Source organism: Anopheles coustani, chromosome 2, assembly GCF_943734705.1.
Source record: "Anopheles coustani chromosome 2, idAnoCousDA_361_x.2, whole genome shotgun sequence".
Taxonomy (NCBI): Eukaryota; Metazoa; Arthropoda; class Insecta; order Diptera; family Culicidae; genus Anopheles; species Anopheles coustani.
In genome coordinates this window covers 86,044,348-86,061,450 of record NC_071289.1, presented here as the reverse complement: position 1 = coordinate 86,061,450, position 17,103 = coordinate 86,044,348, and the positions used below count along the sequence as shown (strand labels likewise).

The 17,103-nt window shown below is 45.4% G+C and overlaps 2 protein-coding genes across 7 annotated transcripts in view; one reads left to right on the top strand and one right to left on the bottom strand.

Moving 5' to 3' along the window:
- The first annotated feature begins 69 nt into the window (after nt 1–69).
- LOC131262939 (brachyurin-like) lies at nt 70–996 on the top strand. The gene has a single exon (XM_058265044.1). It carries the CDS (start codon nt 70–72, stop codon nt 994–996), a length of 927 nt encoding a protein of 308 aa, XP_058121027.1.
- A 126-nt stretch (nt 997–1,122) lies between these two features.
- LOC131267201 (hippocampus abundant transcript 1 protein-like) overlaps nt 1,123–17,103 on the bottom strand; it is a 32,876-nt gene continuing 16,895 nt past the window's right edge. The window contains exons 1-11 of one of the 6 annotated variants that reach the window (XM_058270003.1): nt 10,252–10,360; nt 8,591–8,686; nt 8,013–8,203; nt 7,792–7,933; nt 7,524–7,715; nt 7,234–7,442; nt 7,056–7,142; nt 6,880–6,977; nt 6,425–6,817; nt 5,869–5,929; nt 1,123–4,770 (exon numbers count right to left, since the gene is read on the bottom strand). In XM_058270003.1, coding sequence (XP_058125986.1) covers nt 5,880–5,929; nt 6,425–6,817; nt 6,880–6,977; nt 7,056–7,142; nt 7,234–7,442; nt 7,524–7,715; nt 7,792–7,933; nt 8,013–8,203; nt 8,591–8,686; nt 10,252–10,350 — 1,557 coding nt within the window. In that variant the 5' untranslated portion in view covers nt 10,351–10,360 and the 3' untranslated portion in view covers nt 1,123–4,770; nt 5,869–5,879. Of the gene's footprint in view, nt 4,771–5,546; nt 5,930–6,424; nt 6,818–6,879; nt 6,978–7,055; nt 7,143–7,233; nt 7,443–7,523; nt 7,716–7,791; nt 7,934–8,012; nt 8,204–8,590; nt 8,687–10,251; nt 10,361–17,103 lie in introns of those variants that run through there. The other 5 variants (XM_058270005.1, XM_058270007.1, XM_058270002.1 and 2 more) reach the window with 5 other exon arrangements.

The window sequence follows — 17,103 nt, the reverse complement described above, 5'->3', positions numbered from 1 at the left end:
GGCTCGCGGCCAACGGCACATTCCGTTTCGATTAAGAAAACCCGGTGCGTGTGTGGTGAAAGAAACAAGATGAAGTTCTCCGTGTTGGCGCTCCTGGCGCTCGCGTGTGCCGTCCTGGCCACCGACGAGATCGACTGGTCGAAGGTGCGTCCGATGTCCCGCATGCCCCAGTACTGGCGCCGCCTGCCCAAGGATATCCTCAGGCAGTACCTGTCCGAGGTGCGCAGCCTGCCCGAAAGCGCCCGCGGCAACTCTCGCATCGTCAACGGATACATTGCCGCGCCCGGCCAGTTCCCGTACCAGATTGCGCTGCTGAGCAACCAGGCCACTGGTGGTGCCGGTCTGTGCGGTGGTTCCGTCCTGTCCGCCAACTACATCCTCACCGCGGCCCACTGCGTCGACACCGGTACCATCGGCGGTCTCGTCATCTACGGCGCCGAGGATCGCACCAACGCGAACGAACCGTCCCAGGTGCGCATCGCTTTCGAGCAGTCCGGTATCCGGCTGCACCCGAACTGGAACCCCGCCCTCATCCGGTACGACATTGCCACCGTGCGCGTCGTCTCGCCCGTCACGTTCAGCCCCCGCATTCAGCCCGTTACTCTGCCCCGCCTGAGCGACGTCGGTAACGACTTTGCCGGACTGATCGGTACCGTGTCCGGCTTCGGACGCTTCGCTGACAGCGTGCCGGAGGCGTCGACCGTGCTGCGTTACGTCAACAATCCGATCCAGACCAACCTGGCCTGCTCGCTGCGCTTCCCGGGTGTGGTACAGCCGGAGAACATTTGCCTCTCGGGAGACGCCGGCCGTGGTGCCTGCCAGGGTGACTCCGGTGGCCCGCTGACCATCCAGCGCGACGGAACCACCGTCCAGCTCGGTGTGGTGTCGTTCGGTCTGGCTCTCGGCTGCGAGCTGAACTGGCCGTCCGTGTTCGCACGTACCACTTCCTTCCTTGACTTCATTGCGGAGAACTCCGACGTGACCCTGTTGCCGTAAATAAACTGCCCATCCTAGAACGTGTACAAGAAATTAAACAAATTGAGTACTTTCGTTATATTTGACTCCTTTCCTGTCGCTTTCTTTCATGACATCTCAACTAACTTCGTAAACTTTTTTTTCAAATTATTTTATCAATATTTATTTGTTTCCACCTGCATTCATTCGTTTTCCTACTTCCTCAACAACAACGTTACGGTACGCTCTGTTTCGTTTACCTCGTCTATTTCATTTCACCCCCTCCCTCATGTGAGAAGAGCGAAATCCTCTGCACTACTTATCGCTCTACCTTCCCGCCTTGCCTGCCTCAACACTGGCCCTTTTTTCTCGATCTCTTGCACACACGCACGCGTTTCTCATACACTCTTAAAAGTAAATTCACACCACAGCGAACCGCCGTGGTTTTCATCACCTCAAGGACGACCAGCTTCTTTTCTTTCTACCCGAATGTTTATCTTTAAATTTCTTACTCTTTGACTTACACTTCCTCTTCCTCCTCCTCCTATTGTGGTTTGTGTATGTATTTGTTTTGTGTGTATTACCTTTTCTTTTGTTGCTTTGTTTTGTATTAACTTTAGTTTTTTTGTATTCACCTTTTTTGTTGACTTACGATGTACAAATTCATTGAACTGGGTTGTTCTAAATACTTAATATCGCACACTTTCTGTCTCTCTCTTCCTCACTTCCTTTTTTTCTAAACTAGAGAAGAGAGACAGAGAGAGAGAGAGAAAGATAGAGATATTTGACGCATTGACTCGGTTGTTTTTCTAAGTGTGTGAGTGTGTATATATAATTCTGTTCATTAAATCTGCTCCTCCCAGAGGTCTATCTCCCTACCTTCGTCTCCTTTCTAGGACGCTAAATATGGGCAAGTATAGTTTATTATCTGACCGCGAACGATGGTGGATGAACACGAACGTTTTCAAAGGAAAAACCAATTACACTTTACGCTTGGAGCCGTACGAGTAAATTTAAACATTACAAAAGAAGTGCGCACACTGCTAACACTTCAGTTCTCGTTGATATTGTGTGCTAGAGCGTATGGACAGCTAGGGAAGGGAACAACTGGGCTGTCTGTCTTTTCCTTCTGCGATTTTCCGTCCTTAAGTCCGTCCGGCCACAAAGACCTACCGGAGAGCTAGCGGCATGGATAGCGCAGGAAAACGGCTAACAACAGTAGTATAGTTTTTGATTGCTGGTTTTGCTTCACAAAATTACTTCGTCCCTTCACGCAAGGAAGGTTACCACGTGTTCTATGAACCACGTGTAACGTGCAAAATGCTGTGTAGTTGGGTTTGTTATAGCAACCGCCTACTTGCCTTATTCACTATAGATTAATCTCCTTCACATCCCGAGGGAAACCATCTATATCTCTCTCTCTTTCTTTTCATCTCCCACTCGCTCTTCCTCTCTTTTACTCTCATTTTTTTTTCTAAGTAGTTCGAGACCATGCAAATATGCTCCAGTGACTCATCTTTATATTTTACAAACAGAGAAATCTAGTGGGCAAAAAACGCAACAAACTACCAAAGCCCGGACATTTTAAGTCAATTTGCATTACTGGATAGATGGTTTTATTGTTCGCTCTTGCTGTCGCACCCTACATCCCACCGTAGTTGGTGTCAAATTTGTGAAAATTTGTCACAACTCGGTTTCTCACACCCTAGTTTGCACGTTTGCATCTACATGTGATTCAATTGTTGCTGTTATTGTTACTTTCATTTTAATTTTTAGCACTAATAGTTCAAGTTAATTTATAATCTTTGGACTAACAGTGTTTCGCTTAGTAATTATATGATTTACGCTCTGCTTTTGTTTATTTTCTCTCTGTCTTGCAGTCAGTTAGCTTGTGTGCATGCGTTTTTTTCATTTGTTTTGCTCTCGTTTTCATCTGGATCATTTAGCGTTTCTACCCTTCTTGTACATGTACAACTTTATACAGTAAGACAGAGTTAGGAAACGGATGATTTTGAAAAGATACCTCGTTACGCTTGCGCTTCAAGAACAGTATACCGTATGTTAGTTTAGTTTCATTATCATTCTTCGTGGATCGGCTTTGTGTGTCTTAAAGGGAACCTAGATTCTATTGAACATTGCCTTCGTTTGCCGACTAAACATTAAGAAAATCTTACACAGGAAAATGTCTACTAAAGAGTATGTGTACTTCCAATCATGGTTCATATTAGTAATGAAAAACGATTCGTTCGTACCAACGACTTACGTCCACTTTTTAGCACGTGCAAAGGTAAGATTGGAGGAGCATTACTACAACAAAAAACTACCGAGAGAAATGCAAATTCATTTCATTTCGGAAAAAATCGTCTTACTTCCTTCGAACCTTGATGTTGCTTACCATCACCACACACCATGGTAAAACACTAAAATCGAATCAAAGTCAAACGATCGCTCACACATTTTTAAACTTTCTATTTAAACATAATTTACACGATATACGGTTTATTCTATAAGCAGCAGCGAAAATCTAATGGTAGAGCCTGTGTTTCTTTATTGTTGTCCAGAGGGCAAGACACTAACGACCCACGAGTCACCGTTGTCCGATCAGTAATTTCATACCCCTTCTGCCTAGCTGCTCAATTACTTTCATTTGCCATGCTCTTTGAACGGTTTATCTAATCCTACTATCACTCGGTTATCCTGTCGTAGACCAAAAGTGGACCACGGACAAAAATACTTCGCAAACAATTTATTTCCTCCATTGGCCGGCGTTTTCCACTTAACACATCCCGTTCGTTCGCCTTTTCTCCCGCGTCGTGCGCCTCCACTAAAATATAAAGTCACCGTCCAACCAACTCCACTCCAGCAGACCATGAGGAGCTAGCGATAGCGATGGGAATACTATATCTGTTCGTACCAGCACGATCAGTTTGTTGATTAAGTGTGTTTGAGTGTGAGAAGGTCCGTCGTTTGACTAGACTAAAAGAAAATAAAGAATAAACGATTGACGTCGATCGAGGCTGGCAAATGGCTAGATATACTCTCACACGTTTCGTTTTTCGTTTCGTTGTGCCACAACAACAACACTTTTTAGTTTAGTGCGTGTTCCATCATCTGAACCGCAAACAGAGTTCTCGGATAGTAACATTAAAGCTTTCCATTCCAAAGAAAAACTAACATGGGAAAAGGGCAAAATTAACAACACTTTCCTTCCCTCGGCTTTCGTAACAAGAACAGCTTAAATTGCATGTCATAAAGAATAAGTTTTCAAAGAAGATTTACAACTCTTCCGCACCATAAAGTGGCTGAAGCTGAATTTTATAAAAGAACACTAAACCACCACTCCTGCGATGGTAGATGACTGGTGGCAGTTTTTCGAATGGTACCTGTTTTTGTATCTTAAACCGCCTTCAGTTAGACAATTCAATTAGGCATGACAATAAAATAAACAAACTAAATACAACGTCTACCGCGCACCTCCTCCGCTACTTTTCGTTTCAATACTAATCCTTCCTCTTCAATGCCACTGCACTCAACGATCCTTCCCCTTTGCCTTGGGTTACGCGTCTCATGAATTACCTGTTCCTGCTGCTGCTACACAATATCGCTTAAAACTAGATTGTACACACTAGCCGAAATAGTTAACGACGCTTAGGACGGACGTAACGCCATCCTGGGACAGCTCACGTCGTTCCGGTTGCTGGTCGACTGGCCAGTGACAAAACTATAGCTGAGCGGAGTCCTGGTGCATCAGTGGCGACAGTGGGCCCGCTACTTTGCGTCCCCGCTCGTACTCATAGTCGACATCCAGCGAAAGTCCTGCACAAGAAAGAGTAACGTAACAAAGCGAACGAACGTTAGATCGTGGTTTGTAGGATTTGTAGAAGAGAGGTTGTCTACAAGTAGGGGTATCTACAAGAGGAAACGAAAGGTTGGCAAATACACAGCTTGATCTATTCCATTACGATTTTAAGGAAAAGTTTGCTTAAGTGATGCAGACAAATGTGTATATAGAAGGTTGAAACTAGCAGCGCATAGCTTTATCCGGATGGATTTGAAGAGTGTTTTTGTTTGCATTGCCGCTAAAAATAGTTCTTTTACACATATCACACATCGGGGGAACAAGAAAATCATAAGCTTTCATGTCTGCAACTGCGTGCAACGCAGCAATAGAAGAAAGTGTGCTAAACAAATACCCTATGAATAATGCAACGATACTCTTTTGCGCAAAAATGTGAAATGGCGGAACTATTCTATGCATTTATTGAAACAAATGCACTAGTTGAAAACAAATCAAAGATGTGTTTGTCTAGTCAGTAAGAGGCCAAAGAAAGAAAGAAAAACTGGAAAATGAGTGTACGTTAGGATGAAAAATGAATATTTCCCCGTGAACAGCTTCTGGTAGCACTACTACAAACGGATATAGTGCTCTAGCAATGCGACAGTTACAGGAATAGAAGAATAGAGTAGGAAAAGTAGTAAATTAACAATAATATAATTACTTTCGACCACTACAGCCTCGGCTGGGATGAACATGCCCTCTGGTACTGAGGGGAAGAAAACGCGAATTTTGGTTGGTTTACGATCGTAAAAGGTTTGTTTTTTTTTTTTTGGTGGTAGAAAAATATGTGTGTTAAAAAGTTATTCAAAACCACTCTCCTCCCGTGGAGCCCGTGGATAATAGGGTAAACGGAACCGCATTCGATTTAGTAATAGGACAATGGGACAACAGCAGTAGTGAGCAATTAGAATTGGAACGGCCTTTCAGAGATGGAAAGGTGCAACGGTGTCGTGGGAGATAATGGAACGAGAGCGCTAGTATGCACTGTTTCTTCTGGCCCTTCCTCAGCTGTGACGATGCGGTCGGTTTTGCGAAGAGCTCGTGGTAGCACTACGCCGACCTTTTTTCGCATCAACCATCGCACTAATCAGTCTCCAATAAGAACGGTCAATCTGTCTTGGCTCCGATAGCCGCTTTCTGGAAAACAGGGTAGAAAAAGAAGCATTGATAATAACAAAACTAACAGCACAAAACAAAAGGCCTTCCAGAAGGTGTACACCTCTTGGTACAAATAATACCGGCATAATATAACCATTTCCTCAATTTCAACATTGGACAACACATGTAAATGCACACGTATATCCTTTAACAGAAGTGGTTAGTGTGTAGAGTGAATTGATTTCTTTTTTCTTACAGTTATTTCTCCCTAATCGAACAAAAAAAAAACAACCCCTGTACCCAGGACGAACCGATACCGATCTGTTAGTGGGTTAGTGAAAGTGCAATTAGGCGACACAGTTGGTCACGCAATCACATACCCTGCACATAGCATGAGGTTTTGTCATTGGTAGCTGTTATTATGGTTAGTTAAAATTCAACAGCACATTAATTGAATTGAACGACAAACACACCGAGACATAAGGGAAAACAATGAAACAATAAAAGAAGAAAAAAAAAGTTGGGAATAACTACTTTTCCTCTCACCCGATGGCCGCCGTATGTTGTCGCTCGGTGCCTCCGGGATGAATGCCGCCACGGCAATGGCACAGATGACCATCAGCGCCCCGAACACGAAAGGTGGACCCGGCATGAGCTGCGAGTACTCATCCTCGATGTGATGATGGACGCCTCCGAGTAACGTTTCGTTCCGCACGAACTTGGCGTCGGATCCATCGAAAATACCGTTGGCACTGCCACTGGCGACGCCACCGAGACCACCGGCTCCGTTCAGACCCGCCGCCGCACCGCCTCCCGCGTGCTCGTCGTTCAGATCGACGTGAAACACGTAGAATATGACGCCGAACATGGCCGGTCCGAGACCATTACACAAACCACGCATTCCGGTCACCATACCCTGGACCACCCCTGGAAGTCGAAACAGGCGGAAGTTAGCTTTGGCTTCAACGTTGAAACAACGTTACACTTACCCTGTTGGTCCGGGTTGGAATGTATCGACACGAAAGCGCTGATTGCAGGGTACGTAATTGACGCTAGTGAGGCCAGAATTCCTGCCGCCCACATCATCCTGCGGAAAACGAAAGTAATACAGTACAGTCAGTGTGAGTGTGGTCACAGTAGGTTGCGGGAAATGCCGGTTACTAACCATGTTTGACTGCCGAAACCGTACCACAGCAGTTGCAACATTTCGAACAGTAATCCTATTATTATTGTACGCTTTGCACCAAGTGCCCTAAGTTGGATCAATTACGATGAATATCCAGAAAAAGAACTCATTAGTAAAACGTCTATCGATCGTGGCACACAGGTCACTAACAACTTACTTCATTAGATCGCCTAGGATGACCTGCGCCAGTATACTTAGTATACCAACGACGGCAATGAAGATCGACACGTCGATCGAGCTGAAGTGCATCTTCAATTTCAGATAGACGAAAATGCAAGAATATTGTCCAGCCTCCGGCAGATAAGAGAGCAGCACCGTGACACACTGCATCAGAATCGTTTGATCCAGACCAACCTTACGAAGCGCCTGCAAGGTGATAGGAAGCAGGATGGCGAAGATAAAGTAAGACCGTGGGTAAAGTTATGTATTGCAAGATATAAACCGTACCGCAAATGGATCTGCCTGTTCCCAGCTGATCGGAGCACCCCACGAGCTGGGACGCACCTTCTCCGGTAAACTCTCCGGCACCGCAACCAGGATGAAAAATACGTCCAACACAGCGATCGCCGTCGCGAGGGCGACAATGAGCGGCTCCGAGTATTTGTCGTTCAGGTAGGCGCCGAGGGCGGGAGAAATGACCTGCGGAGAAGGAAGCATTATTAGATTACTTTCCATTGAATAAATTTCCACCCCAAAACCCGCCCACGGTACATACCAAGCTGGCAGCAAAGGTAGCCGATACCAGACCGTACGCCCGGGATCGATCCTCCACCGTGGTGACATCGGCCACGTACGCAAACACGACGGAAAATGTGACCGCAAACACGCCGCTGATTGAGATCATGGCAAAGAACCACCTGCAGAGGGAAGCGCACGGAAGGCAAAAGGTTAGTAGGTTAGCGCAATTAGCGAAAACGATGGAGCATAGACACTTACCAGGAGTTAATCGACATCAGCGGTATGGGGGCGCAAGTAAAGAATACCGTAATTAGCAAGAAGAACTTCCGGCCCCACACGTCGGAAAGGGCCCCGATTAGTGGAGCGCTCAGGAATGACAGTATACCCTTGATACCCATCACCAGCCCGTTCATTAGGAAGGTATGATCCGGGAAGGTCTGATTGAGGACCTACGAAGGTGGCGAAAAAAAAGCTGCTATCAGAAACATTCTAACTTCGGTCACACAACAGTATCATATCTTTCGGTTTCCTTACGCTTTGCTTGTTATTTGTACAAAAATCATTATGTAACAAGTTTATTTTTGGAAGCAAAAAAAAAGTTACCACTAATACAATTTGCAGAAGCCGGTAAGTGTTTTCACAGTATGAGACACGGATGTTACGTTATGGTACTGCGGTCTAGTTTTACGTTAGATGCCGCTTTACATCCCATTGCATAACAACGTACAGGAATGACGACATCTTCGGAAACATCCCTTATGTTACATCCTGCTTTTTTACCACTTCGTGGAAACCGCAAAAACCACACACAAAGTTCGTCGAAGATTTATACTTACATTTATGACGGGCATCGTCAATAGCCCCCAGGCGAAGAATTCCAAAAATATGACTACTAAGGCATGATAAACGCTCGGTTCACCGATTCCGGAGCTCTGCGAATGGGAGGAAAACAAAAAGTCTTGTCAAAAACGGAAGTTTAACGGAGTAAAACAAATATATCGAATTGAAAATTAAAAACAATAGCACAATGATGACGAAGGCAGAAGGTTTTGGCGAGCGCTCGTGCAGAAGACAGCAGCCCAGAAACAAATTTAAATATCCACGCCACTGGATTTCGGGTGGAATTTCCACGGCACACCACCTGGAAGTGTCTTTTTCCGAGAATGGTACTGAAAAGATGATCAATTTGCTGTCAGTAGAGACAATGCAATTTAATTTTCTCAATTCATTTCAATCACTACCAATCATATTCCGATTCAATTTTCCAGTTCTAAACAATCAACTCCATGGACCGTCCCGCTTAGTTAACCGATTGAACGGTTCCGATTAAAGGTTGATCACGGTCTACCGGGCACTAGATATCCGAGTTAAAGTAATACAAGAGGAAAAAAAGACGGGTATATACATCCATCCGTCCCGCCGACATCGCAGCCATTGATTCCATTCATATAATAATCCCACAAGAATTCATCCGATCAACAATAAACGTAGCGAACGGTCGGATGGACATATGATTGGAACCAAATTCGAATCCAATTAGGACGAGTACCTGCCACCGTAGTGACCGGGCACACTCCCTCTGTCTCTCTCTCTCTCTCTCTCTCTGTCTCTATCTGCTAAGTATTTAAGTGCTCCCGGAGCTCGGACGTTCCCCGCAAGACAATTTATTTATGGACACTAATTAATAATGCAAGTGGCATATACTATCGTATCATGCAAACCCAGGGATGTGCTGGGGAAGAAAGTGCCAAAAAAAGTTCTCTTACGAAAACCGCCATATCAATAAGTTAATGAATGGAAATTAGTAGCGTAAAACGATTGACGCTGTATGTATCTACAATCATGTCATGTTCGCAGCCATGTTCACGTTCACCAGGTGGCGCAAATCAACCGCAAAACATTAATTTGCAATCGATGATGTTCAACACGTTGTTTTCAGTGAAGTGTCAAACTTGCAATCGATGTTTGACACGTTGTTTCTATCTACTATAAGGAGCATTCAATCCCAGGTCTAGAATTTGACTCCAAGCACTGTTTAACCATTGTATATTGCCATTATGTTATTTAAAACGTAGGATTTGATTCTCCCGTTTCTACATTCATCCTAAAGAAAGTTTTACAAGATGTTCTTTTGTCTTGTTTTAAATGTTAAATGGCTAATTCGAACAAGCATTAGTTCGGCATTTGCACTCAAAATCCGAACTTATATTAATGGCGCATATCAATTTTTCGTTTCTTAACCTATTGTATACTAAAGGTACTCTCAATCTAAAATTGAAACGCCGGAAAACATGAAAAAATATTGAACCGTTCTAGAGTTATGAAATAAAATGGCAAAAATGTCAGTTCAAAATAAATTTGTGTGACACGATAAAGAAAGTAGCAGCCAAATTATAAACACAAATGCAGACACCTCTTCCCCATCGGCAAGCAGCAAATCAATGCAACAGCAGGGGGGAAAGGAACTTTGAAGAAGGTTCCGAAATCAGCTACCAACCTTACAGTGATTGAAGATCAATCGCAGGAAGTAGATGATGTTTTTGCTCTGCTTCAGCTGGACCACGGTGACGGTCGGTAGGCCACTACAATTACTCATGTTCGAGGGTGTCGCCGTGACGCGTGCGTGTGGGTTGCCACCTAGGCCGTTGACCGCCGGTCGGCCAGGGCCATCACTGCTGCCACCGGCCATATCTTCCACCGTCGCCGGATTATCGACGATGTTAACACTCATTGCCGTCGTTTCCGCAATGCCCGGCGTTTGGTTCACTGTTGGCTGCACCAGCTCGCTGGTCACGTTCAGGCGGGATTTGTTGGAGGAGATGGTCGCCGTCGTGGCAGCCGAGTGTGTCAGCATGGAGGAATCTTCGTCGTCCTCCTCAACGTTGTCGTCATCGTCGTCGTCATTGCGCGGGACAACGCAAGCAACCGGTGATCCTTTACTCGATCCACTCGCTTGCTGTCGTTCCAGATCGATTGTGTTGGCCACCGGTGCTGCTGGCCGCCCCGTGCCGTACCTTTCGTGGACCAACGTTACTCGGCTGCTTTCATGCACCGGACCATCCTCGTCCAGCCTCGTCCCCGCGATCATGGGTAATGTCTCCCCGGGCAGATCGAAGCAGCTACTGCTGCGACTGTTGCTAATGCTTAGATAATTACTATTCTGATCATCCGTATCGGTGCAGTTGTCCTCCACCAAGCCCACATCATGTGGGTCACCAACGCCGGAAGTTAAACTTCCACCGACCCCCAGGGCCCGCAATGCTCCAACTCCAACATCATCCAGGGTGGTAACCAGGTTACTTCTATCACAGACTTCCGCATCACATGCATTCTCGACGGCTGGCCGCAACTGACCGTGGTTGCGCTGGTGAACTGCAACACCCCCATCTCCACCTTCTGGCTGGAAGGTCTTCCGCATGACATCAGCGCCACCACCAACACCACCACCGACGGTTTCGGCCGGGCACTTCGAAGAATGCTCCATCACTTGTACTATTCCGTTCCCGTTTGCGTCCTGACCACCACCGTTCAGTTGTATCTTCTTCTTCTTCTTCTAGGAGAAGAACCTCCTCCTACCAGCTATCGCGACGAGTATCGGTCGCCAATTGCTCCCTGCTTCCGGCGAGTGGTGTTGCCTTGCGCTGCCGATGCTGCATCCAGGCTAGCGAACTTCTGCCGGTGCGCCGCTGGCGTCCTCCACAAGCACCACTACCCCCACTATAACAACAACAACAACAACAATAACAGTGATAACAATAATGGCACCGAATGGGGCTCATTTAACCGGGGAGAAAAGCGTGCTCAATCTTCCAATCCGTACACACCCGCTCTTCCGGTTCGGCTTTCGTGGAAACGGAAATTAAAGTGTCTCCTAGTACCGCGAAGAAGGATTTCTTCAGGGTTCGCGACGGGTGAGCAGGTTGCAAAGACACCTGGCGCTACTCGTGGCCCAAGTGTCGACCTTCAGAGCTTTGTTGAGTACGAGCACTGAGCTGCTGCCCATCTGCCAGGGGCGTGATTTTTGTCCGAAGCAATCTGCTTGCACCTTTTCTCTGGGGAGAATGGTTTCGCTAGTGCCGTTTGTCCACTAGCATCATTCCACCACCACTACTACCACCACCACCACTTGCGTCTTTTGTGGTCGTGAGAGATAGACGAATCGCTGCATGGCCACCACGCCGTTTGGATGTTCCTCGTGCACAGGTTGTCGACCGTTGCCGGGCACCGACGGGAAGGTTCTAAATTTAACACCACACTCCGCGTGTGTGTCTGTGTCCGGTGGACGCCTGCCTAGTACCTAAGTGCACCGCCAACACGCCAATGATGAGCAGAGTGTGGTACCAACACAAGCCGCGATTCGCGCGCGACCACTTCCGACCACGCCAATCAACCGCACGGACGGACGGAATTGCTAACCGAATTGCTAACAAACGAGACGGTATGGTCGGATGGTCTCCACTCGCTCCCGGTTCGGAAGCGGTTTGCTTTTGCAGATGCAGAATTCCTCACGGTCGCTTCAATCCGTCTCTTCAATGGTTGTGTTGTGCTATTTTCTTTTCATTCACCTGCAGACGCATCCGTTTTTGTGCTGAAGTATATATAATCTCATCCACCAAGCCGTTAAATGGACCGCCACATATGCTCCTGATTATAAAATAACTTTATCCGCTGTCTCGGTGTGCGATGAGGTAATGAAGGAGTTGCTTGACACACTGGTCTGGTGTGATCTAGGACAGATTTTTGTTTTTCCACTGGCCACCTTTTCAGCGTCTCCAGTTCCCGACGGGTGTCGCTTCTCTCTGTCGTCTGAAGTTAAAGAATATCAGCTTTATAGTCGCGCAGGTGGAATAAAAATATATACCTCGGTTTTTTTTTTAATTTCTTCTAGGCCTTTTTCAGTATGCCTCAAGTTCAAATTGCAGGTAGCTCTAGGTTTGTCCTTGTTTCAAGCGAGTACAGTCTACGGCGGAGGCGAAGAAGGAAGGACACGATTGTTTCTGCAGCAGTTCCTTTAAAGCGTTACAAGTCTTATCTGCGACACGCAGAACAACGTCCACCGGACGCTTCGAGTCGCTGTGTGCGCGTTGTGGAAAATTGAACGGGTTTCTCTTGCTGTTGTCCGTTGTTGTTAGGCACTGAGTTGAGAATGTACTGGTGTTTTCGCAGTTGCTGATCACCGTTGCGAGAGGGTTCTGCTGCTCACACTGTTCCGGGGTTCGAGTCGTTGGTGGATTTCTATGCCACGGAGGAGTTCGTACAATCATGCCAATTGCCAAACATTTGGAACGTTCGATCGTTCAGGCGCGCTTCTGTTTGCTCACCTAGAAGAAGATATTCAATGGCCATGCTTAGGTTAAGGTGTCCGTGCCTCTTATATACTGTGTACCAGAATCTCCCTGCCTGAGGCCTGTAGCGGTTCCGTATAGAGTCCTTTTGTTCAGATGAATGTGTAGCAAATGTAGACCAAAATTCTTTTTTATTAAGGTTATGTCGAAAAAATATTCTCGAAAAATGCTTTGCGAACTGACAGCAGAAAACAAATAACAGGCCTATTTTAACATGCTTTTCAGTAACTCCCACACGGCTGTTTCGCTGGGTTTTGCGCTCAGCTAACGAGAATAAATGAAAACTTTACCGTCCATCAAAAGAGGAGTCCTCGAGTGATTGGAATTCGCGGCTTGGGGGGTGATGGGAGCAATGAGCCGCTTGTTGATTCTGGCCAACGCAATTCTAGACCGTCCCGGCATAGCTATGCTTTCCCCCGACATGAAGGATAAACAAACAAACTAAACCCATGGCCAGCGACATGATGGTGCTCGCAATCTGTCACTGCATCCTTGTTTTTTTTTTCTCCCAGTCCGTATGACACGCCCACCGGTGATGCTCGGACGCCCACAGGGAATAGTAGCTTTGCCGGGCAAAGCTTAAAAGCGACCGAAAGGACGTACGGTGCAAAGTAAACACTTGGGCTAAGTTCCATCAACACTGGAAAGCTGTGGTTTTTGCTACGATCAGCAGAGGTGATTAACTTTGCACGAGCGAAACATAACATCTCGACGTCCGGACAATGTGACTGCTTTTCCTCCTTTTCAATGCGGTACAAAATCATAGTCCGGTACATTTCTCTTTTAAAGTATCTTCTTGAGCAGCAGCAAAAGATTACAAATGAAATGTACGTGTTCGATGTGACAGATGCATTAAAAAATGGGAAATCCCTGGTTGCATTATGAAAATGAGGAAGCAATAAACAACGATCAGGATGGAGGAACTATAAAAGAACGTGAATCTATGAATAATATAAAACCAGCCATTTTGGAAATTTGTTCACCTTGCAAACGTCCCCCAGTTCTCTCCAGATATGTTTAGAAATGGTTTAAATAAAGTTGGGATTATTAAAATTCCACACTCGTTTATTACAAACTAATCGGCTGCTTTTTTTCTGAACTTCTTTGCGATCAGGCAAAACTTAAGCTACGACGCTTTTCGTTCTAATTTCATAAACATTATAGGACAACTAACAGTATGATGAACAAGTTAAATGAGTTCAACAAAATATACCGATTTACTGTCGAATATGAATAAATCTTTTAGTCGTTGGTAATAAAATGTTAAACAATAATCAAAGTCGTAACATTCACTCGCTATCATGAAACCATCACGAAAACCCCAACATTTCCTCCTCCTCCAAGGCAATTGTGACACACACTTTGGTCAACTAAACATTCCGTTTCAGGGAAAAACATTTCAAGGAGAGACAAAAAGAAGAACAGTACACTGGAAGTTTGGGAAGCTTAAACTGCGGTTGCTCATTGCAGGCACGAGTGGTTTGTTAGAGTCCTCAGGTAAACCACAGTCACGAAAAGGTACAACCGGGAAGCTCGCTACTCCACTGGGGGCAGGTTTAGCGACATCGATTGGTTGGGAACGGATCCATCAGCCCGAGGGAAGCGGTGGAAAAATAATAGTAGAACGCCATTACACTTGGCACGCCAGCTAGTGGCATACCCGGATGAGCCAACAGCTACTACCTGAACAACTTAGGCTGGCAAATCACCCGGTAGCCCAAAACAGTTGCTGGGTGCCTCGTGCAGTGCCTTACAGGCTCAGCTCTGTGGTTATGCACCATTCGCCCTGTCGCCACCGGTGCCGCAATAACGTCGCTGCACGGATGGTCGAAAATCCGCAGAATGTGTAATGTGTGCATCCCCCAGTAGTGCTGGCCACCGTTCCGATCTCTTTCGCACGCGGACGTATTTGAATGCAAATTTAAGCATCGAGCTTTCCCACTCTCACCCCGAAAAGAGCAGCCCCGCAACAATCAAGAGTCGCGCAGAGGGCACCGGCATCCGGGAACGAAGTGGTGGTCAAATGTCGTGACTGGCATTTCCCAGGCTTGGAGTGTGGCGCGATACCGTGATCGTCATGAAACGCCACACACCGCGTGTATCGATTATTTATTACAGAAAGAAAGAGAGAGTTCTGATTTATTGCTGGCCCAACGCAAACAGATGTCCAAAGTAAAATATGTAGCTAATTTTCGAAGGAAAATCGAGTGGCCCACATAAGGAAAAGTATGAGGTCAAACATTTATAATTTCTTTTTTCAATTAACAATATCAAAACAAATTGATTGAAATTGCTGAGGATTCAAATGAATGTCAAGAGGATACAAAACCTATAGGAAACCTATGCCAGACGATCATTTTAATTATTTATCTCCACAAGTTGGTCAATTTAGATATCAGCCAGACGAAAACACTTGGCCAATTTTTCAGGACTGACATTTTTGTGCTCCAGCTCCAAAACAAAACTCCAATTGCTTTTCCATACGAAGCGAAATTTCTTCAAGACGTAGCCAGGGCAGATGGGTACAAATTATCGCATTCTCAGCCCCTTGCCACCCAAAAACATCGTCGAAAAAGGAGATCAAATGGCATCGCGTTCGCGAAAAACAAGTAAACGTTTCCATCATCCTTGACCCACAAAACGGTGCCACAGCAACGCACGCAGATAAACGATTTATGATACATTGCGGAATTATGTTTTATGGTGCCCGCGGGAGCACTACGGTATGATGAAAATGAACGAGAGAGTAAAAAAAAAATAGAACACCGGACCGATGGCCACCGGTTGGGGGAAAGGTCATTTGAACAGCAACAAAACTCGCCCTCCCTTCGAGTGTCGCTCAGTTTGGGGAGGGAAATTTGCGACAGGGAGGCTCAATTTGTTTCCACTTTCGCTCAGAAGTGAGGGTTGAATTATCCACCTCATTCGGAAAACAAATTTCGCACGCGAACAGCCGAAGAAAATAAACAGGCGTGCTGGAGAAAGATTAAGAAGCGAGTAATGACAAAGTATCGCCGCGTGCATCATGCAATAAGAACAATCTTTAACAACCCATCATCGCAACTATTGCTGCGCTAAACGACCGGCAAACAAACCGGTAAGATCACATTTACTTGCGTCTTGGGTAATTTCCCTTTTTTCCGTCAAGCAACGAACGTCATTCATCGTCGGCTGATACAGCGGGGAAAAATATATTTGACGAGTTGAGCTACGATTGACCTTCCGAGTCGCTAACGACACACTAAAGTGGCGGACATTTATTGTGGTATGAAATCGTCACTACTCTTCCAGCACATACATGTCGGATTGAGAAGATGCAAAGAATAAAAATCCAACAAATTTATGACCACTTCCAACATTAGGAAGATTTATATACATTTTTCAGCTTATATTGTAAAAAAGTGGTTCAATTTCTAAAGCAACAAGGTTTTCAAGGAAGTTTTATTATAAAAAAAAATGTAACTAGGGGTGTAGTTTGAATAACATTAAGCTAATAAAAATTACAGTTGCATTTTCAACCTTTACTTTCTATATTAAATTGTGCTTCGGATAGCTGTCTACATTTATATAGTTTCATGTATAAATAAGTTATGTAAAATTTAAACAGAGGTTTGAATATGAATATAAACCTGTTAAGATTGCGTTGAAGCAGTTCGATTAAAACAAAATGTTATTTCCGAAGCGGATCACATAAAACTTATTGAATCGAAAACACTCAAGGTTCTATACTCCTTTTGGCCAAAGGCAAACGTAAAGAGAACGCTTTATAAAAGTATTTGTTATAGAAGCATCACCACATTTCAAACGTAAAAGCAAAATCGCTCATGGCACCTGATTCTAAACCGGTTCGCAAGGCGATAATTAAAACCGAATCTATCTTGGATTCTCTAACCAGCCGGATCTGGCCCTCCTAATGTAGCTAAATGGGCAGAAATTCCCGCTCCGATCGATCTCGGGGATGGATTGGTGCTGCGCACCGGAGCAAGCACAAAACAGGCTAATGA